This window comes from Suricata suricatta, chromosome 17 (genome assembly GCF_006229205.1).
Source record: "Suricata suricatta isolate VVHF042 chromosome 17, meerkat_22Aug2017_6uvM2_HiC, whole genome shotgun sequence".
NCBI classification, from domain to species: domain Eukaryota; kingdom Metazoa; phylum Chordata; class Mammalia; order Carnivora; family Herpestidae; genus Suricata; species Suricata suricatta.
This window is the reverse complement of record NC_043716.1, coordinates 1,162,076-1,184,773: the sequence shown is the minus strand read 5'-3', so window position 1 is coordinate 1,184,773 and position 22,698 is coordinate 1,162,076. Positions and strand designations below refer to the sequence as shown.

At 47.1% G+C, this 22,698-nt stretch overlaps 1 protein-coding gene and 1 pseudogene across 1 annotated transcript in view; both read left to right on the top strand.

Annotated features, from left to right (window-relative positions):
• Positions 1 to 22,698, top strand: part of RABEP1 (rabaptin, RAB GTPase binding effector protein 1) — a 121,816-nt gene that overhangs the window by 69,447 nt on the left and 29,671 nt on the right. Inside the window, exons 4-6 of the mRNA XM_029928778.1 lie at positions 16,994 to 17,197; positions 18,708 to 18,868; positions 19,567 to 19,676. Of these exons, the coding sequence (XP_029784638.1) occupies positions 16,994 to 17,197; positions 18,708 to 18,868; positions 19,567 to 19,676 (475 nt within the window). The remainder of the gene's footprint in view (positions 1 to 16,993; positions 17,198 to 18,707; positions 18,869 to 19,566; positions 19,677 to 22,698) is intronic.
• Positions 10,985 to 12,710, top strand: LOC115282465 (annotated as a pseudogene).

The window sequence follows — 22,698 nt, the reverse complement described above, 5'->3', positions numbered from 1 at the left end:
AGCCGGCGCTGTGGTTCCTGCCGGCTCGGCCGCCTGGCTCTGGCCTTGCGGATGCCCGAGCTTGTCCCGGTGGGGCGGCGCCTGCTCCGGCCCTGACCTCCCGTTCGGAGAGGGGCCCGCCTCGGCCACCTGCCCCTGCTCAGCCCGGCCGCGGCGGAGACTTCTGGAAAGCCTTGCTGCCTTTCTGTTGTGGAGCTTGAAGAGGCTGTGTGTAGCTTTCAAGGAAGGTACTTGATTCAGCGTTCTTTCTTAGCCGGCCTCCGGATGTGGGTTGTGTCCGGGAACCCGCAGTCTGCGCAGGGAGGGCGAGCCCGTTACGGGAGGCAGCAAACCAAAGGCCTTGGCCTTCTGGATTTGAAGGAAAGTTGTAGGAATGGAGCTCGCTCACATTACTCACCAGAAGACAGTGCAGTTTTCTAGTATGTTCAGAACGATTTTGTGTGTGGACTAACTGGTGTTTTGTTCAGTAGTTAGAAGCTAGGTTAAGGAAGGTACTTGTCCTAAGCTTGCTCTTAGATATGGAAGTAAAACTGGAGTATATTAAAAAAAATTAAAGGCCATTAGAAATCTTGGAAACAACAAATAACTTGAAACGAGGTAAGTAGTTGGTTTAAATTGTAGATGAGGCACAGAGATTTTATTTCAGTGAATTAGGAAACGGTATTTGGGAGTTCTCTCTCCCAGTGAGACAGAGCATCAAAGAGCAGTTGACATAGAGGATAAACTGAGTCTCTAACACATATCTTTAAAGAGTGGAAAGAGAAGAGAATGGAGGGTAGAATATTTGAGGAGATAACAGATTTTTCAGGGATTAATTTAAAAAAGTGAGTCCTCAACATAAATATTGGGTACCAAATAGGCAAATAATAATAAATTCCTATTTTGACATATCTTAAATATAAAACACCAAGAATGAAAAGAAAATATTGGAAGCTAACGGAAGAAACAGTTATGTCGGGGCACCTGGGGGGCTCAGTCAGTTGAGCGTCTGGCTTTGGCTCAGGTCATGATCTCATCGCCCGTGAGTTCGAGTCCTATGTCGGGCTCTGTGCTGACAGCTCAGAGCCTGGAGCCTGAAGCCTGTCTTCGGATTCTGTGCCTCCCTCTCTCTCTCTGACCCTCCCCTGCCAGCACTGTCTCTCTCTGTCTCAGAAAGAGAGAGAGAAAGGGAGAGATGGAGAGAGGGAAAGAGAGAGTTATGTCGTTGGGAGATACCACATAAGCAAAACAGATGCCAGGAGACAATGAAACAAGATCTTTGAAGGGCAGAGAAAAGTAATTTTCAATCCAAGGTTTTCTGTGTAGCTAAATTATTCAGGAATGGAAGTGATACGGGGGTTTGAGGCATATGAAAACTAAGCGCATCTATCACCCACACAGATCACCAGAAGCGCGAGTAAAGAGAACATTTGCAAACAGACGAGTTAACGGGGGGCAGGGAGGATGAAAGAAGCAGCACCGACCACAGAAACCGAGAGGTCTGGTGTAAAACAGGAACAACCACCAAAGCCACAGAACTTCGTAGCTCGTGTTATGTTTTAGAGGAAGAAAATAAAAACAAAAGACACAGTAGCAGGATTGGGGCTTCAAGCAGGACGTGTTGACGGGATAGGGAAGGCTGTCTCTCATTAATGAAAGAAACAATCTCCCGAGAAAAGTCAGTCGCCGTGAGCTCGTGTACCCCTAGCAGACTCGCCGTGACTTGCCCTGGAAGCAGAAGGTGCCGGAGCTCCGAGGAGAGTCCGCGAGCGCGCAGCGGGGGCTGTGGGCATGCAGCCCTTGCTCAGGCGGCAGGCAGCAGAGAGGAGCTTTGGGAGCAGCTGGGGGCCCAGCTGGTTAGGCGCCTGACTCTTGGGCTGGCTCAGGACAGGACCTTACGGCTGCGGGTTTGAGCCCCGCGTTGGGTTCCGAGCTGTCAGCATGGAGCCTATTTGGGATTCTCTCTGCCCTGCCCCTGCTCACGCACATGCACATGCACTCTCTCACAATAAAGACACTTAAAAAATTTTTTTAAAGATATAATAGCTAGAGCAACAGAATTTTAAAAGGCTTGATTTAGGAATTCTGTACCCAAGAAATCAAAAAAGTTCATTTAAAAAAATTTTTTTTATTTTGTGCCTTTTCTTTTAATTTTTTTTAATGTTTTATTTTTATTTTTGAGAGAGAGAGAAACACCTTGAGCAGGGAAGGGTCAGAGAGAGGGGGAGACACAGAATCTGAAGATGGATTCCAGGCTCTGAGCTATCTGTCAGCACAGAGCCTGATGCGGGCCTCAAACCCACAAACCGCGAGATCATAACCTGAGCTGAAGTCGGACACTCAACCGACTGAGCCACCTAGGCACCCCAAAAGTTCATTTTTTATATTAATAAGGGACACATAAAAATTACCTACATGCATGTATCTCAGAGACTGAATATATTAAGAAAAAAATCAAGCTACTTCTGTTTTCTTACCTGTTACCTAGCTGTTAGAAAGATTTTAAATGAGCACGTAAATGTTAAATTTAAAAGTTTGGAAGCTGAAGAGTGTTATGCGTTCCTGTTCTTGAGTTAAGAAGCAAATCACAGTGGTGATTACAGAGTCTGAGGATACGGTAAAGGTACTTGGGAAGCAGCTGAAACAAGACTTCGAGAATAAGCTTTTAATTTTAAAAGCATCTATTAATATTAAATTATTAGAAGACATGAGAAGGTGCCTGGGTGGCTTGTTGGTTGAGCTCTTGGTTTCAGTTCAAGTCATGATCTGACAGTTTATGAGATCAAGCCCTGTGTCAGGCTCTGCATGTGGCCTGCTGGGAATTCCCTCCCCTCCCCTCTCCCCTCCTCTCCATGCTCTTTCCCTGCTCGGCCCTCACTCTCAAAATAAATAAATTTAAATGAAAAACAAAGTTGAAAATAAATGATCTATGGGATCAACTCAAGAAGCTAGAAAGAGTGAGCACAGAGAAAGTAGAGGAAGAAAGTGATAGCAGTGAATGAAGTGGAAAGCAAAGTTAAGCTCAATAAAATCAAAAGCACATTTTTGGGAAAAAACTAAGAAAATGAGGTAATTACTGATACAAAAGAACTGTAAAAGTAAAAGAATACTGTGTATGTCCATGCCAAAAATTTTGGGTGGTTAGTTGAAATGAATAATATCCTAGGAAATATGAATTACCAAAATTACCTCAAATAGAAAATCTGAATAGACCATAACCATAAGAGAAACTGAGTCAATAAACAGAATTCTTGGAGCACCTGGGTGGCTCAGTTGGTTGTGTCTGACTTCAGCTCAGGTCATGATCTCACGGTTTGTGAGTTCGAGACACACGTCGGGCTCTGTGATGACAGCTCAGAGCCTGGAGCTGCTTCAGATTCTGTGCCTCCCTCTCTGCCCCTCCCCCACAAGCGCTGTGTCTCTCAAAAAATTAAACAAACATTAACATAAAAATAAACAATTCTTATTTATAAAAGATGTCACATAGACAAGTCTTGTTAAATCTATAAGGAAAATGTATTCCTTTTATTTACTATTGTAGGAAAAAAGAGAGCCATTCATTTTATTTTGTGGGATTCGCATAACCTTGACACCTAAACAAGGAGCATGAATACTAGCGTATAGATGAACCAGTCTCATTTATGACCATAGAGTTTAAAATCCTAAATAACATTGACTTCAGTAGAATATTTAAAAATGGCCCACTGTGGCCCTGCAGTGCAAGGATAGACCAACACTGCGACACGTGTGGACGGAACGTATGGCAGTAACGAAGTGAGAAGAGCCCAAATGCAGTGAAACTTAACGCCTTAGTACTGAGCTCACACTGGTTCGCAGCAAACTGGGATGGAGGGGCCTGCGTTAGCCTGTGAAAAGTTTTTCTCAGAAACCAGCAGCCTATCCCATACTTAATAGTGAGACGAGATAAGAAAGCCTATCATCAGTCCTTCATTTTTATCCTAGAGGTCCTCCTCGCCAATGTGATAAAATAAAAAGAAATGAGTTACAAAATTTTGAAAGTTAAGGATAGTTTTGTCTCTAGGTGGAGTCCATGGTTATCGACAGAGAGGAACCTAGAGAATCCACTGTCAGAACTAACGAGAGTTCCCTACACTGTGGGGAAGAAGATCAGTATAGAGGCGTCAGGGATGCTTCTCTGTACCAGTAACCAATTACGGAAGTAGCCGAAGAGAAAGAAATCCTGAAGAAAATACAATAAAAGACAATAAAATCATAATTTTCAGTCATGTGGGAATATGTCTAACCAAAGCTGTGTAAACCTTTGCAGAGGAGAGTTACAAAGCAGTGCCGCCCGAATAAAGGGCCTGTGATGCCGTGTCCGCAGGTGGAGAGTGTGTGTCCGAAGGAAGCTACCTCTCGGTCTGTGAGCTCAGAGCGACTCCAGTTAAAGTCTCCGTCTTTTCCCCTTATGGATCTTCAAACTCTTGGGTTGTACGAGGAAGAGTAGGGTCAAGAAGATGGTGCCCGACTGCATCCAACCATTGATTTGTAGGGAATACGATGAACAAAGGAGTAGTCCACTGTGTCGTAGGTGTGCAGTCAGCAATCTCCAGGTTGCGGGAGGCTCTGAGGACAGCCCGGTTTACTCTGTAAATGATTTCAAGGAAGAGAGAGATGGAGGGGAGACCTTAGATTAAAAGACACTTAAAATGTCTATTAACTAATGTATGAACCTTATTTGGATTTTGACTCAAAGGCCTGAACTACTGAAAAAACTAGACAATTGGACATTTCAACAGTGTCTGGATGTTTATTCAGGCATTGTTAAATTTTCTCAGCTGTGAAAATGATCCTTATGAAGTGAAATTAGTCAGCCAAAGAAAAAAGATGTGTAATTCCACTCACATGAGGTATCTAAAATAATTAAACTTCTAGAAAAAAGGTGAAATGTGATTGCCAAGGGTTTGGAGGAGGGGGTTGACTCATGGGTATAGATTCTGTTGTTTAAGATGAAGAGTTGCAGAGGGGCACCTGGGCGGCTCACTCGGGTAAGCATCTGACTTCAGCTCAGGTCATGATCTTGCAGTTCATGAGTTCGAGCCCCGCCTCAGGCTTTCTGCAGACAGCTTGGAGCCTGGAGCTGCTTCAGATTCTGTGTCTCCCTCTCTCCATCTGCCCCTCCCTCTCCTGTGTTCTGTCCCTGTCTCTCAATAATAAATGTTAAAAGAAAATTGTTTTAAAAAGTTGTGGAGATTTGTTGTACAACAGTGTGAATGACTTTTAACATCACTGAACTATCCACTTAAAAGGGTTAAGGTGGTAGATGTTTATTTTTGAGAGAGAGCAAAAGCCCACGCACACGAGTGCAAGCAAGGCAGGGAGAGAGGGAGATGGAGGATATGAAGCAGCCGACGCGGGGCTCGAGCTCAGCGCCGTGAGACCGTGACCTGAGCTGACCTACCCGACTGAGCCACCCAGGTGCTCCCATTTCATTTGGTTTTTAAAATGGTCCTTTTAGAGATAGATGCTGAACTGTTCATGGTGAGTGGTGAGCTTGAGAGCTCCACTCGTCACATTTTATCATGAACCACAGGCCCTCTCCCCAGCCAAACTGGTGAAGATTATTTAAAAATTTTTTAATGTTTTTGAGAGACAGAGAGCGACAGCGCGAGCAGGGGAGGGTCAGAGAGAGGAAGACACAGAACCCGAAGCGGCTCCAGGCTTCGAGCTAAGCTTTCAGAGATCATGACCTGAGCCGAAGCCGGACGCTCAACCGACCAAGCCCCCCAGGCACCCCGTGAAAGTTATTTTTTTATAAAAAAACAACCATTTAAAGTTTCTAGAAGTGGAAGGGGCCAGGCTGGCTCAGTTGGAAGAGCACCAGCTCTTGGATCTCAGGGTCATGAGTGTGAGCCCCATGTGGGGTGTAGAGATCACTAAAATAAGTAAAATTTTTCTAGAAGTGGTTTTACAGCAACAAATATTTTTCGAGAAAATCTACTGAATCCTGTTGAAAACGGAGTCTGTAGCATTTGATCCGTGAGCCGCTCCTTTCCCTCCCTGCCCAGCCTGGGGTCACAGAGATGGCGCCCCGGGCAGAGGCTGCTGAGAACACAGGCGTCTCTCTCCCCGACGCACAGGTGAGGACCTGGAACCTTCCTCCCCGCCCCCCGAAGTTGTCTGTTGCTGAGGTGAGGACTTGCGCTCCTCCTGCCCGGCCTCCCTCCCTGGGTGGAGCCTCCACGCTGGGAGGCGGCCACTCCATCGCCCCCGCTCAGCGTCCTGCTCCCGAGGCGGGTGTGTCACTCGGGACGGCCCCAGCAGCCCCAGCAGTTCCCTGCAGGTTGGGGATGTCGTCAGGGAAGGACCATCATAGGGCAGCCCCGTGAAAATTATGCCCATTCCAGAGTGATTCTGCTCGTGCCCAAGGCTTACCTTCTGCGGAGCAACAGCTGTGCGAACGGAGGAGACGAAGCCAACTTCTCCTAAAACCCAGTCAGTTACTAAACGGCAGATGAAACGAAGGTGGTAAGAGAGTGGGTTAGAGTTGCTGCAATATACTGTTAAAAAATAAATAAGTCACTTTTAACAAAAAGAAAATTGGGACATAAGGAACAGGCCGTTGTGATCTATGCAGAGGAAAACATGCAGTGCCTGTGAGCATGAGCAGATGTCAGATTTATTTTTCTTTCTTTACATTTTATTTATTTTTGAGAGACAGCATTTACAGGGGAGGGGCAGAGAGAAAGACACAGAATCTGAAGCAGGCTCTGAGCTGTCAGCACAGAGCTGGATGCGGGGCTCAAATCCACAAACCGTGAGATCATGACCTGAGCTGAAGTCAGATGCTCAACCACCTGACCCCCCCCAGGCGCCCCCAAGATGTCAGATTTGATGAAGACTTCAAAGTAGTCACAGGTATCTTTAAAGAAAAGGAAACTGCCTAGTGAAGTAACATGACGGTATTTCATCAAATAGAGACTGTCAGTATAGAAATTGTAACAACCAATTGTTGGTTGTAATTCTCAAGTTGAAAAGTATATGACCAAAAATAATAACGAGTATAATGAAAATCCACTGTAGGCGCTCAGCAGTAGATTCAGACTGGCACACAAAGGGTCAGTTAACTTGAAGGCAGGTCACTTACGATTGTCCAGTTTGAAGAACAGAAAGAAAACAGAGAAATGAACAGAGCCCAATAGAAATGTGACATCATTAAGTTGTCCAGCGGATGTGTAAATGGAGGGTCAGAAAGAGCGATGAGGGCAGGGACATATTTGGAGAGAGAATGGCTGGAATCTCCCACAGCTGGTGTAAAACGGTGATCTACGCATCTAAGAAGCTTGCGGGACTCAAACTAGGATACAGACATGCGAGGCACCCACGCACAGACGCATCCTAGCAAAGAGGTGGAAACCCAGAGGCCGGAGAATCCTAAAAGGGGCCAGGGAAAGACACTTGTCACCTAGAAGAGAACTTCGAGGAGGTGAACAGGTGACTTCTCATTGGAAACCATGGGGCCAGAAAGCAGGGGGTGGCATTTTAAATGCTCAAAGGAAAAAGATGCTACATCCAGCAAAAGTATCTTTCAAAGGAGATGAAATAAAGACGTTATCTTAGACAAAAGCAGGAGTGTTTTTTCCTAGAATGATGCTGTATGAGAAATACCAAAGGAAATTCTTTAGCTGAAAGCAAGAGATTCCAGACAGTAATTTGAATTTTTGTGGAAAAAATAAGAGAGTTCTTGGTAAGGATGATTGTGTAATTACATCAGAGTATAAATATTTCTTAATAGATTTTAGAAAGCAATTATATAGGGGCACCTGGGGGACTTGGGCAGTTGGGTGTCTGACTTCAGCTCAGGTCAGGATTTCACGGTTTCTGAGCTCGCACCCCGCGTCGGGCTCTGTGCTGACCGATCAGAGCCTGGAGCTGTTTCCGATTCTGTGTCTCCCCCTCTCTCTGCCCCTCCCCTACTCATGCTCTGTCTCTGTCTGTCTCTCAATAATAAATAAAAATGTTAAAGAAAAAGGAAGCAGTTATATAGCCCAGTGCATGTATTGTTTTATTGGCCCTATAACATATGGGAATGTAGTGTATTTGCCAACATCAGCCCAAAGGAGTTGAGTGGAAGGAAAGCTACGTTGGACTAAAGAAATAACCCCGGATGGTAATTCCAAAGGATCAAGTGAAGAAGCCAGAAACTGTGAATAAGGTTAGTATAACACATCCTGTCACTGCATGAGTGGTCTCCTTTCTTTTCTGAACTTCCTTAGAAGAAAATCATACGAAGCAGTAGTTGTAGCAATGGATCATTGGGTTTGCAGGGTGTCTAGATAACAGCATAGACTCTTCTAGAACGCTGTAGAGGAGCAACATTTCTGTGTCTCCCTGGTATTAAATTATGTAAGTTTGAAGTAGGAAAATAAGTAAAGTTTCTGTTGTCCTTTTATGTAGAAAATTGAAGGGAACCCACTGAAAACCTGTTGGCACTCTTACCTGAGGTGAGCAGTGTTGCAGGATACAAAACTAGTACATGAAAACCAACTGTGTTTTGTAAGTATTTAAATCCCAGTTGTCACACTATTATGCTAGTTTCAGGGGTACAGCGTGGCGTACCCCGGTTCCACGCCTCACCGCGGCTCGTCCTGCACACGCTGCAGGCCCCGTCACGTGGTTCACTCGGGCCCCCACCCACTTCCCTGCTGCTAGTCACTTCTTTTTTTTTTAATCATTTAATTATTTTTGAGAGACAGCATTAGCAGGGGTAGGGTGGGCGGCAGAGAGAGAGGGAGACACAGAATCTGATGCAGGGCCCAGGCTCTGTGCTGACAGCTCAGCCCCCGGGGCTTGAACTCACGGACTGAGATCATGACCTGAGCTAACGTCGGACGCTTAACTGACTGAACCACCCTGGCGCCTCAAGTCATCAGTTCTTTATAGTTTAGCCTCTCTCATTTTTGCCCTCTTCGCTCATTTGCTTTTTTTTTTTAATTCCACATGTGAGTGAAATCATACTGTATTTGTCTTTCTCTGAATTATTTTACCTAGCATAATACTCTCTAGCTCATTGCACGTCTTTGCAAATGAAATGGCAAGATTTCATTCTTTTTATCCCTAATATTCTATTGTGTATATTTACACACCACATCTTCTTAACGCATTCACCAGCTGATGGACACGTGGGCTGTTTCCACAGTTTGGCTGTTGTAGATACGCTACTATAAACATCAGTGTGCATATATCCCTTGGAATCAGTATTTTTGTATTATTTGGGAAAATATCTGGTAATGCAATTGCTGGATTGTATGGTAGTTCTATTTCTTTTTAGTTTTTAATGTCTTTATTTTTTTGAGAGACAGAGCATGAGCAGGGAAGGGGCAGGGAGAGAGATATACACAGAATATGAAACAGAATGTGAAGCAGGCTCCAGGCCCTGAGCCGTCAGTACAGACCTCGACACGGGGCTTGAACCTATGCACCTTGAGATCATGACCTGAGCTGAGGTCAGATGCTTAAGCAACTGAGACACCCAGGTGCCCTGGGGTAGTTCTATTTTTAACTTTTCCAGAGTGGCTGCATCAGTTTGCATTCCCACCAACAGTGCAAGAGGATTCCCGTTTCTCTACGTGCTTGCCAACACCTGTTTCTTGTGTTTTTGATTTTAGCCATTCTGACAGGTGTGAAGTGATACCTCATTGTGGTTTTGTTTTAGAGTTCCCTGCTGATCAGTGGTGGTGAGCATTTTTCATATGTCTGTTAGCCGGCTGGATGTCTTTGGGAAAATGCCTGGTCCTGTCTTCTGCCCATTTTTAAATTGGATTATTTGTGTTTTAGGTGTTGTATTTTTTACGTTCTTATGTATTTTGGATACTAACCCTTTATCAGATAGTCGTTTGCAAATATCTTTTACTATTCTGTAGGTTGCCTTTTAAATTATGTAGATTGTTTTCTATGTCTTTGATCCATGTTGAAGTTTACTTTTGTGTACGGTGTAAGAAAGTGGTCCAGTTTCATTCTTTTGCATGGCGCTGTCCAGTTTTCCTAACACCTTTGTTGAAGAGATGTTCTTTTTCCTCTTGGGTATTCTTTCCTGCTTTGTCAGAGAGAAATTGACCATATACTCATCGGTTCAAACCAGTTGCCTTTCTATGCATTTGCAGCGAATAATCTGAAAATAGAAGTAAGGAAACAATTCCATTTACAGCAGCATCAAAATTAATGATATACTTGGAAGAAATTTAACAAGTGTAAAGCTTGTACTTTGAAAACTTTAAAAATAGTGTTGAAAAAATTTGAAATGATCTAAATAATTGAAAACATTCCATGTTCATGTATCAGATGGCAGCAGTCTCCTGATTGACTTTCACATTTCATGCAGTGTATTTCTTTAACATGGTTGCCTAGTTTGCAGACCTGAACAAGCTGATCCTAAATTTGTATGAATATGTTAGGGATGCAGAGTAGCCAGAGCATTCTTGGAAAGCAGGCACACAGCTCGAGGACCCCCATGTGTTGTAGTACGTTCAGAACTTACTACAGAGCAACAGAAATCAAGACGGGGGCCGCTGGCCTGGGGGTAGTGGCGGTTCCGTGGGATGGAGTTTAGAATCCAAAGGTCAAGCCCGTGTATGTATATGATCAAGTGACTTTCTATAAGATGGGAAAACAACTCGATTGGGCAAGAGCCATCTTTTCAGTCCATTGTGCTGAGACTTGACATCCACATGCAGGGGGTGCTGGACTTGTGGCATCTAGAAACATTCACTCGGACGCGTCAGCATGTTCCACAGGGACGGGGACGCCTCGGTGGCCTAGTTTGGCGAGGCGCCCACCTTTGGTTTCAGTTCAGGTCATTATCTCAGGGCTCATGATATTGAGCCCCGTGTTGGGTTACGTGCTGACAGTGCAGGGCTTGCTTGGGATTCTCCCTCTCTCTGTCCCTCCCATGCTTGTTTGTTCTCTCTCTCTCTCTCTCTCTCTCTCTCTCTCTCTCTCTCAAAATAAATAAACATTTAAAAAAAAAAAGCGTTTGGTTTTCGGTTCGGAGGAGGCAACGGTGCAACAGTCTTCGGTAGTCCCGAATCCGGGTTCATCCAACACCAACCGCCTCCACCATGCCGCCTCAGTTCGACCCCAACGAGATCAAAGTCGTATACCTGAGGTGCACCGGCGGCGAGGTTGGTGCCACGTCCGCCCTGGCCCCCAAGATTGGCCCGCTGGGTCTGTCTCCAGAGAAGGTTGGTGATGACATCGCCAAGGCAACCAGTGATCAGAAGGGTCTGGGGATTACAGTGAAGCTGACCGTTCAGAACAGATGGGCCCAGATTGAAGCGGTACCTTCTGCCTCCGCCCTGATTATCAAAGCCCTCAAGAAACCACCGAGAGACAGAGAGAAGCAGAAAAACATTAAGCACAGTGGAAATACCACTTTTGATGAGATTGTCAACATTGGCCGACAGATGCGGCACCGATCATTAGCCAGAGAACTCTCTGGGACCATTAGAGAGGCTCTGGGGACCGCCTGGTCCGTGGGCTGCGGTGTTGATGGCCGCCACCCTCATGACATCAGAGATGACATTGACAGTGGTGCAGGGGAATGCCCTGCTAGTTCAGAACCACAGAGGAAAATATTTTAGTAAAGGATCATTTTTGACAACCAAAAAGAAAAAGAAGAAAACAGGGATGAATCTTTTCGAGTTTGGAATCAGGCAGCGATGTCTTGGGTAGGATGTTCCAGGCAGAAGCGAGCAGTGGAGATGTGGGTTGGACGTCACCAGAATTGAGGCTCCGGTGCTTCCAGGGATGCTGTCAAGAAAGTGAGAAAGAGCCCGCTGAGTGGGAGGAGTTTCTGCATGCGGTATACCAGATAAGGGGCCTCTATCTGTATATATCAAGAACCCTTATAACTTTATTATACAAAGACAATAAAAAATGCTTACCAGATCCGAATAGACATTTCTCTAAGGAAGATACTCAGATGACCAAAAAGCACACGATAAGAGGCTCGGTGGCATTAGGTGAGAAACACGAATCAAAATTAGAGTGAGCCGTTCTTCAGATGGGTCAGAAGGGAGTTCCTGCTTGGGCCAGGACTTCACTCTCAGGTGTAGACACAAGGCGGTAACAGAGCGTGTGCTGTGCACGCCAGCACACAGCTAGGGGTAGAAAGGAGATTTGTGGTTCCCTGAGACTGGGGGTCTAGAGTCGGGGGTGATCGAGAGCACGGGGTTTCTTCCTGGGAGGATTCGCACGTTCCCCCGCCGACGGTGGCAGTGGTTTCGGGAGTCTGAACGCATGCAGGCAGGGATGGCCCTCCCCGTGGGGTACAGCGGCCAACCTCTGAGACCCTGGCCCGCCGCCACATGCTGCTGCTGCCGCCGCCCCAGGGCGGTTGGAACTTTGGTTCGTTGCTGGTGGGAACAAAATGGTGTGGTCGCTTCGGAAGGTGGTTTGGCAGTTTTTTACAGAACGTGTACTGCTACTGTGGGCCACTGGTTTTCCTCTCCGTATACACCTGGGTGAAATGAAAACCCGTGTGCACACAGGAACCTGCATGTGGATGTGTCGCAACTTGATTAATGATTGGCCAGAACTTGGGAGTCGAGCAGATGAACTGGTTGCGTCCGGGCTGTGGAATATTACTCAGCCTGAGAGGGAAATGAACCTTTAGGGGAACGGAGCTACCCCGAAAGGACTAGGTCCTACATGGTTGAACTGTGACGTCCTGGGAGAGGCACAGGCTGGGGACGGAGGCGGCCGCCAGGGTTCGGGGGTAAGGAGGCGTGGGCGGGCAGGCGGGGGGGGGGGGGGGGGGGGGGGGGGGGGGGGGGGGGGGGTTCCCATACGGGAACTCTGTACTTTCCGCTCAGTTTTTCTGTGAACCTAACTTGCTCTCAAAATAAAGTTTATTTTAAAAATCATCAGAGACTTGTTTCAAAACAGTATGTTGTGGAATGCAAATGAGTGGACGGGCCAGATTGCCCGTAGGTTTATGAGGGTTGGAGCTGGGTGGTGGGTGCGTGAGGCTGTAATAACTTATGTCTGGTAGGGTACGTGTCCCCGCTTTACTCAAAATTATTACAGTGGGATTTTTTAATCTTTTTTTTAAATGTTTATTTTTGAGAGAGGGAGAGAGAGAGTGTGAGCAGGGGAGGGGCAGAGAGAGAGGGAGACAGAATCCATAGCAGGCTCCAGGCTCTGAGCCGTCAGCACAGAGCCCGATGCGGGACTTGAACCCACAGACCATGAGATCATGACCTGAGCCGAAGTCAGATGCTTAACCGACTCAGCCACATGGGCTTCCTCAGAGTGGGGTTTGTTTGTTTTGTTTTTGGATTAAAAATATTTTTTTAAATGTTTATTTTCAAGAGAGCGTGAGTAGGGGAGGCAGGGAGAGGTACAGAGGATCTGATGTGGGCTTGCACTGACAGCCTGACACAGGGCTCGAACCCACTGTGAGATGGTGACCTGAGCTGAAGTCAGACGTGAGCGGGCTGAGCCCCCCAGGCGCCTCACAGTGTTTTTATTAAGCTGTTACCGTGGAGAACTTGACAGCGTGTCGGAGAGTAGACACAGCCGTGCGGCCTCTGCTGCGGGGAGACAGCAGGGTGGTGGCGGGAGAGCAGAGGTCCCGTAACCCGCTGCTCACCCATATGGCAGTCTCGTAGGTGACACAGACAGCGCTTTAAAGTTGGGAAAGCCCGAGGTGGGGGGGGGGGGTTCCTGCTCCCGCCTAATCGTCCGCGGGTGCGATCGCTGCTGCCGGTGAGCGCTGCTGCAGTCTCAAGAGCCGGGGTTGCAGATGCAGGAGAGTGAAGAGGAGGCCAGGCCGCGCCTCAGAGCAGAGGTGTCAGATACGCTCCAGGGAGGGTTCCTCCCCGGTCCTGAAAGCTGTTACTTCTGACGGGGGTGGGGCGTTTGTCGTGTTTTGCTTCTTAAAGTTAAAAAGAAGTTGAAGCATATGTAGCAGTGATGTTAACAGCTGATGGAGCCTGGCCGGCTCAGTCCCTGGAGCATGAGACTCTGGGTCTCGGGGTTGAGAGTTCAAGCCCCGGTTGGGTGCAGATCTTATTTAAAAATAAAATCTTAAAATAAAAATCTTTACATTTGAAATATTCTGTTAAGTGTCAATATATCCAAATGAAGTGTCTTGTTTGGCTCCTAATTCATACAGACTTCAAAAAGACATTTTTGTGCCAATTGGAGAAGTTTTACTACAGACAGGGTATTAGACTATAGCAAACAATTGTTAATTTTGTTAAGCGTGACCATAGCACCGCGTTTGTATAAGAAAATATTGTTTTTAGGGATGATGTGAAGTATGTTAGGTGACGTAGTATTGTTTCTGGGACTCATTTTTAAAATACTTCAAAGAAAAAGGATTGTCCAAATAAATGTGGCAAAGTCTTAATAATTGACATATCTTGGTGATGATAGGTGTGTGAAAGATTGTATAATATTCTCAACTTCGGAGTGCGTTTGGAAATCCTTATATCCATAAAACCAAAAAGTGTCGGAAGCTGCCAAGTTTTCTGGCTGCCTCAGGCAAGGATTATCACTCTCCAGGGAGTGAACCAGTAAACAAGATTTGCATCTGGAGGCTGGAGATTGCCATTTCCTGGTCCAAGATTTTGGCATCGGTCATGCTGGGCCAGACGTAGAGTGGCCAAGGTGCACAAAAGATCAAAACTGCATTTTGGATTATTCAGTGCTAGCTTCCCCTCCCCAGCATTGCAAAGGCAAGTCTGGGCGCTTCTTTTGATATGCATTTGACTCTGTTTACCTGGTAACAGATCCGGGTCAGTTCCCCGCCCCAAATCGCTATTTAAGAGACTGTTTTCTGGAGAGGGAGGAAGAAGAATAAAGGAGACAGAGGCTTGATCGGAAACGGTGTGTGCTGTCTTCACTCTCTGCGTCTCTCCCTCCTGCCCTGTTTTTCTCTCCCTCCCTCAGGAAAAGAACCAGCGAGGATTTTCCGCCCTGCTGGCTGGGGCGGGACACGACAAAAAGGGATAAATAACTGTTCTTTATTATTATTTAAAAATTTTTAATGTTTCTTTATTTTTGAGAGAGAGAGAGAAAGAGAGAGAGAGAGAAAGAGAGAGAGAGAGAATGAGCGGGGGAGGGGCAGAGAGAGGGGGAGACAGAGAATCCAAAGCAGCTCCAGGCTGCAAGCTGTCAGCACAGAGCCCAACGTGGGGCTTCAACTCATGAACCATGAGATTATGACCTGAACTGAATTTGGATGCTTAACTGAGTGAGCCACCCAGGCGTCCCAATATCTGTTCTTTAATAGGTTTGAAATGTTTTGGTGCCAAAAATGTCGGTTTTTCTAACTTACGTATGTTTTCTCACTTAAAGATGTGTATGTATGTATATAGATGTGTATATGTACGTGTATGTGTAATGCGTGGCATATAATACAGACTTGGGTAAATACCCATCACACCAGTCAGGAGCATCGTTTGACCTGGCCTTCCTCCAGGCGCTCTGTGCTGCCTTTAACTCTGGGGACACATGCCCCAGATGAGTATTTAGGTTTGGCATTTGCAGTTTTTCTGTTCATAGTGACGGCGCGACAGCGTATGTAGTTCTGGGTGATTCCCAAGAAACAAGACGTGTCGGGGAGACTCCGCGGAGGAGGCTGTGCGTGGGGACTTGAGCCCTGACGGAAGCGTTCTCAGAAACGAACAGAGTATTCCAGACCAGGCTTTTCCTTTTATTTCACATTTTACAAAAACACTTGTACACTCAGAACATGGAGTTGTCATACATACACCTCTTCTTTTGTGGCTTCATGTGGGTCATTCCCATACACCCACCTCTGTGTCCTCAGGGTCGGGCTTACCTTCCGGATACTTCAGATAATGCATTTCTGTAATATTTTTGTAATTCCTCTGGCTAGTGTTTCAGGATATTTTAATAGTAGTGACAAAGCAACGGGAAACTGAGGCTGAGAGAGAGAGTAAGATTTCTTAAAACGACGGCAGTTACAGTGAGCATCACGTGGGTTTCCCCTGTTACTCAGACTGCCAAACTGTTAATTCCTATGTGTGTTTGATAACTCAGATGCCTTAGTTTTATCCGTTTGATTAGAAAGTGAGCGAAGCAGTGCTGCTGCTGACCGGGCCTGAGGGCTGTGCGCTTCCTCTGGGCTGCGGCCGCGCTGATCGAGGCACAGCTGAGTCAGACTGTCTTGCTGGCCCGCCAGCTCCGGTCCTGTGTTCTTTGAAGGAAATCGACGCCTTTGTATAAATGCCTCCGAACTTCTAGATGGCATATGACATGGAAAAGTTAAGAGACCAACAGCAGCAAGGCTGGGAAAGCTTTGTAAGAAAGTGGGGCTGATATTCGCTGTATGTAAAACTCTCTCCCACATCAGAAGAAAGACTGATCGCGAGAAGCACAGGTAGAGGATGTCACTGCGGAAGGAGCACGGCCCTCAGTGAGATAAGAAGATGCAGCCTCACTCCTGGTGGGGAAATGCACCTGACGGCTGGCACTGGTTGGTTCTCGTGGTGTCGGCAGAGGTTTGGGCAGTGGAAGATAGGACTGGTTGTAGGTGTGCAGGGAACAGACACGGCCCCGAACACTGCGGGGACGTTCGCCACCTTTTCTCCTACATTAACTGTTCTCGAATGTTCACCTTGTGCGAGTACTGTACTCCTAAGCATTTTGGGTGAATTGTTTTATCACAAGGCCAACTTCTAAGATGGGGGTTTTTATCCCTGTTTTGTGGATATGGAAACTGAGGCCAGGGAGGTTAAAGAAGTTGATTAGCCAATGGGTGAAAGCGTCTAAGTTTAGCTTTAAAACCATGGCCGTAACCGCTGTCTGGTCGGATAACGAGTGAGGAATGGATTGAGCTGCCCTGCACACCTCGAGTCTTGTCTCTCTTAAGATAATTGGGTTTTCTAAGTTAACTGACATTAGATGCTTCATTCCTTCGTTGGACTGTTAGTAGAGATGGGACGCAGTACTTCTCCCTTGAGCTGGAGCTCAGCCTGTAGAGTGCGGCCCCTTCGTTAACGGAAGGCCTTTCCTCCCCCAGAGGACCTGAAGAGGCAGAACGCGGTGCTGCAGGCGGCGCAGGATGACCTGGGGCAGCTCCGGACGCAGCTGTGGGAAGCCCAGGCAGAGATGGAGAACATCAAGGCCATCGCCACAGTCTCCGAGAACACCAAGCAGGAGGCCATCGACGAGGTGAAGAGACAGTGGAGGGAGGAGGTCGATTCGCTCCAGGCTGTTATGAAAGGTAAGGAAGGAGAGAGCCCTCCGTCTGCTTTGTCGTTTCCCCACGTCCCCTGATGCTAGCGTTGGACGTTTTCCGCGGGTCTTCAACTGTGTCCTGAGTTCTCCTTGTGGCCTCGTGTGTTCCCGCCGTGACCCTGAGGACAGCAGGGGCGCCAGGGGCGCCGTGACAGGTGTGTCCTCTGTCCTCAGCAGGGGGTTCTCTGCAGGAGCCAGGCTCTGCGTGGCAGCGGGGCGTGCACCGAGCGGAGAACTTCCACACGAGGCCTCCGGGCCCTGCTTCCCTTCGCAGGTTCCAGCAGATCACCGCCCACCCGGTCTGCGTGGCCGGTTTCATGGCGTCAGCGAGGACCTGGTTTTTGCTGGGTCTCCGTGGTGGTCTCTGTGGCCGAGTGGCTTTATGGGCCGCGATCCTCGCACCAGAGGAAGAGCAGTCGTCTCCTGTCTGTCTGCTGTCCACACTAGCGCTGGGTCATGGCCTGCGTTTCTCACATGACAGTGACCGAAGCAAGCCATCCCTGAATCTTTGGGTTCCTGGAGTCAGTTCGGTTACTGTCATGGATGTGAATTAGTGACGACTTCCTCCCGTGTCCGCTCGTGTCCTCTCCCTTGGTGCTCCCTGAGAGACGGCAGGGCCACGGCCTACTGCCAGCTTGCTGGCCGTCACCCATGGTGGGGGCCCCACGAAGTCACTGGTGTCCTGGGCTCCTCTGGTCCTTCTCCAGCCGTAGCGTACAGTTTCCCCTCCGTTCTCCTTGTGGCTAAACGCCGGGAGCTTGGCTCCTCCTTCCGCGCGCCCCCGAGCAGCGGACACCCGAGCAGTCCCGGCGGTGCCCCCACAGTCACTGCGGTGTGTGGCTGCCCACAACTACGCAGGCAACTGGAAAAGCTCGCTCGCACAGTGGGCCACAGACCCCCTGGACGGGAGCGGGGCGGCGCTGCTACGGAGGGAGGGCTGGAAGGTCATGGGCGCGGGGCTCTATCCCGTGATGCGTTAAGATCATACTAAAGAGAAAGCATTTAATAAGGAGCTTACAGAATCTGTCTCAGTTGAGAATCCTGAGTCACGGCGAAATATCCCCGAAGCGCATCCCTTCTCTCTCACGCTCGGGTGGTTGGCTGGGGGGACAGTCCCATGTGCCTCGGGAGCCGCAGTGTGCTGTGTGGGAGCCGAGGTCCGGCTGGGCCGGCCTCTGTCGGGCTCCAGCTCTGCGGCTCCCCGGCTGTGGGCGCTCACCGGCCAGAGTGATTGACTTTCCCTAGGTTTTCTTCATCCACGAGGGAATGAGCGGCCCAGGCCCGGGGTAAAGAGCAGACATGGGTCACGGCCCGTACGGAGCTTCTGCACGTGATAACCAGAAGTCTTGTCTGAGGTTTAGCTTAGTTTTGTTTTTTTTAATGAATTGGAAGATTTCCAGAAACCAGGCATAAGCTCTTTATGTGGCCCCTTTCGAACTCTGTGCCCAGCACTGTCCCTCCGGGCGCTCAAGCCTGCCGTCTTCGCTGTTCTGCAGAGACAGTCCGCGACTACGAGCGCCAGTTCCACCTGCGGCTGGAGCAGGAGCGGGCCCAGTGGGCTCAGTACCGCGAGTCCGCTGAGCGGGAGATCGCCGACCTGCGGAGACGGCTGTCGGAGGGCCAGGAGGAGGAGAATTTAGAAAATGAGATGAAAAAGGTATGACGGAACATCCTCACCTGTAGAAATAATTCAAATCCGAACGGAGAGGCCTCCACCCACGTTACCATGGCCAGAGGCAGACTTTCCCGTGCTCTGTTTGTGGGGTTATTTGGACGCACACCTACAGGAAGTGCTAGACAGCCCGAGTCCCCAACCCCGGAGGTGTGCGGGGCTAATCCCCTCCCCTCTTCACATCCTGAACTGAATGCCTCCTGACCTCCCCGTTCACGCGGCAGCCTGGCCGCCTGCCACCGCTCTGCCGGTCACCGTGTCCTGCTCTGCCCCGTCCTTTTCTACGGTACACACCCCGCCCACCTGTTACGGTGCCTTCCCTTCCTCACGGGGGTGTGAGCGCCGCACACCAGGACCCTTGTTCACTCATGCGTCCTGCAGGCCACGGCGGCGTCTGGCGCGCACGTGCCCACACGTGTTTCCCGAAGGGGTGTGGTCACTGGGTGATGGATGCACCGTGTCCTGGCGCGGACACTGTCCTGTAGGATGCCTGAGCAAGCGCGGCCAAGGGAAGGGGTGCAGTTCAGCGTTGAGAACATTGTGAAAGCCCTTGGTCCCTACAAAGACTGCTTTTGTGTATTTAGAAGGCGATTTTATAGAAACATAAAAATCATCTGAGAACCCAGTACCCAGAATAGAAGCTTTAAACACAGAATCGTTTTTTCCATTCCGTTTTATCCCAGGAGAAGACTGTACTTCAGCCTCTTCATGAGACTCCATCTTCTTCACCTCTGGAGTCACTGGGCCATCTGACAGAGCTGTCCACAGCACCCCCCTCGGCTAGTTCCAGACAGTTCTGTTGATGCTGTCACTGGAAACCCCATTCTAGGCCCGAGCAGGAGAGCCTTGTTTCCAGTCCTCTAAATGTTCACATCCATGGTTTTCACAGTCTGCCACTTTCTGTCACTTTTAAAATGTATTTTTATTTCTAAAATAAACTTGGGGTGCCTGGGTGGCTCAGTCACTTAAGTGTCCGATTTTGATTTGGGCTCAGGTCATGATCTCCTGATTCCCATGGGCTCCCCCTGAGCCCGTGTTGGACTCCGTGCTGACATTGTGGAGCCTGCTTGGCATTCTCTCTCCCTCTCTCTCCACACCCAGTTTGCCCTGTTACTAGTGTCTTATGTTAGTGTGGTACTTGTCACAACTAGTAACCGGTATTGATTATCATTAACTAAAGTCTATTGGTTTTATTCAGATTTCAGTAGTTTTTACCTGATGTCCTATTTGGCTATTCGAAGATCTCACGCACGGCACCACACTGTGTGACACCAGGTGTCTCTCCTTAGACGCCTCTTGGCCCAATTTTCCTTGTTGTTGTTTTAAAGAATAAAAAGGTGCAATAATAAATAAGAAGCCTAATAAAATGCAACACCTAGGCATAAAAACAATTCTAAGGAAACTCATAGAAGGCAATTTCCTTATTTCATTGTTTATCAAAAATGAAAATATAAATACTGTCGTTGATACAGAATTCTTTTTTTTTTTTTAATAATTTTTCTAAATTTATTTTTGAGAGAGACAGTGTGAGCAGGGGAGGGTCAGAGAGAGAGGGAGACACAGAATCCAGAGACAGGCTCCAGGCTCTGAGCCAGCTGTCAGCACAGAGCCCGATGTAGGGCTTGAACCCATGAACTGTGAGATCATGACTTGAGCCAAAGTCGGATGCTTAACTGAGCCCTCCAGGCACCCTGAGACAGTATTCTTTTTTTTTTTTTTTTTTTTTGAGAGAGAGAGACAGTGCGAGCAGGGGAGGGTCAGAGAGAGAAGATACAGAATCTGAAGCAGGCTCCAGGCTCTGAGCTAGCTGTCAGCACAGAGCCTGATACAGGGCTCGAACCCACGAACCGCCAGATCATGACCTGAGCTGAAGCCGGACGCTTAACTGACTGACCCCAGGGCGCCCCGATACAGAATTCTTGAAAACTGTTTCTCTGGAAGATGCTAGCCATTACATCTTCTCAGTATGACACTGAAGGTATGGCCTTGGCAATAGAGCGATAGAAAAGAAGTCCTAGGATCAACTCTTAATCCATAAAATCATTACATGTGGATGACATTCTTTTTTTGTTATTTTCTAATTTTAAAAATTTTACTTCTAGTACAGTTAGCATATAGTGCTGTCTCAGTTTCTGGTGTAGAATACAGCGATTCAACACTTCCACACCTCCCCTGGTGCTCATTGAGACAAATGCACTCCTTAATAAATTTTCCTTCTTTTTTGTTTTTGTATTTTTCTTTCTTGAAAGAGTGTGAGTGCAGATGTATTGGGGGAGGGGCAAAGGGAGAGAGAGAATCTAAAGCAGGCTCCATGCCCAGTGTGGGGCCGAATGCAGGGCTCGATTCCATGACCGTGAGAGTCATGGCCTGAGCCGAAATCAAGAGTCAGATGCTCAACCCACTGAGCCACCCAGGTGCCCCTGAGTTTCTGTGTGGTTAATGACCATTCTGTCATTCAAAAAAATCATCTTTATAAGTTTTGTTTATAATGATATGCAACACTTAGTTGTGGGGTCATCATTGCATCATTAAATAACTCAGTCTATATAAATTCCTTGCTTGTTCTTCCTTTCCCCCTGCTGTTTTTCATCAGCTCAGCAGATCTGTAAGTATCCCGAGTTAGCCTAGACAGAAGATATTTTAAGCGCCTACGTCTTTTCCAGACAGTACTTAGTTAAAAATAAAATAAGTGATTAATTGACTTTTTAAGGACTGGAAAACAAAGTGAATCCCTCTTTTCTGAGAGAGATGTGTTTTGGGGAAAAGCCCCACTCATATTTGGGCATATGTGATACTTTCCCTATCATGAACAGTGAGGATGAATTTGAGCGCTTTTAATAGAGAAAAGGTCCGTTTTCATTTTCACTAGAAAGGAAAAAGCTAACTCTTCATGTCTGCCTTTGTTTCTCTGTATATATACACACACCTACACACACACACACACACATACCCTGTGTATGCACATATATGCACACACATGCATACACACAGCCATACACATATACACATGTATGCACACACGTGTGCATGTACACACATAAGTACACACACCTGTACACACAGTTGCACACACAGACAAAATATGCATATATATTACGTATATAATATATGTATAATAGTTTCTCACCAGTTACAAATTTGTGGATGTTATTTTCTTTTAATTCATGTTTTTGAGAATGAAGAATAGAAGACAATAAGATGGTTTTAGAGGTCATTCTTTGGGTTTGTTCATTTAGATATCCAAAGGAAAATAACATTTAAATTACTCTTTTAAAGTAACTAAGATAGGGGCGCCTGGCTGGCTCAGTCACTTAAGCATCTGACATTAGCTCAGGTCATGATCTCACGGTTCACAAGCTCGAGCCCCGCATCAGGCTCTGTGCTGACAGCTCGGAGCCTGTAGCTGCTTCCGATTCTGTGTCTCCCTCTGTCTCTGCCCCTCCTCCACTCATGCTCTGTCTCTCAAAAAATGAATGAATGTTAAAAAAAATTTTTTTAATGAAATAAGATGGAAGCTTTTTAATAACAACATAATTTTGTGACATTTTAGAAAATATATTCAATATTTTTTGTTTATAAATCAGTACTTTTATCCAGTCATTTCGTAAGAAATTATGGCTTCATAAATTTAGTAACTAGAACTATAAAAATTAAAGTGTTAATGTGTATTTCTTTTTATATATAGGGTATTTTCCAATTTAATGAATTGATTTAAAAAGTCAAATTTGTCATATGAATCCATTTTCCTCCCCAGTCCCAGTTTCTAAGGGAAACGTCTGGGAAGACTGCGATGACGACTTGACCTTAGAGTCGGC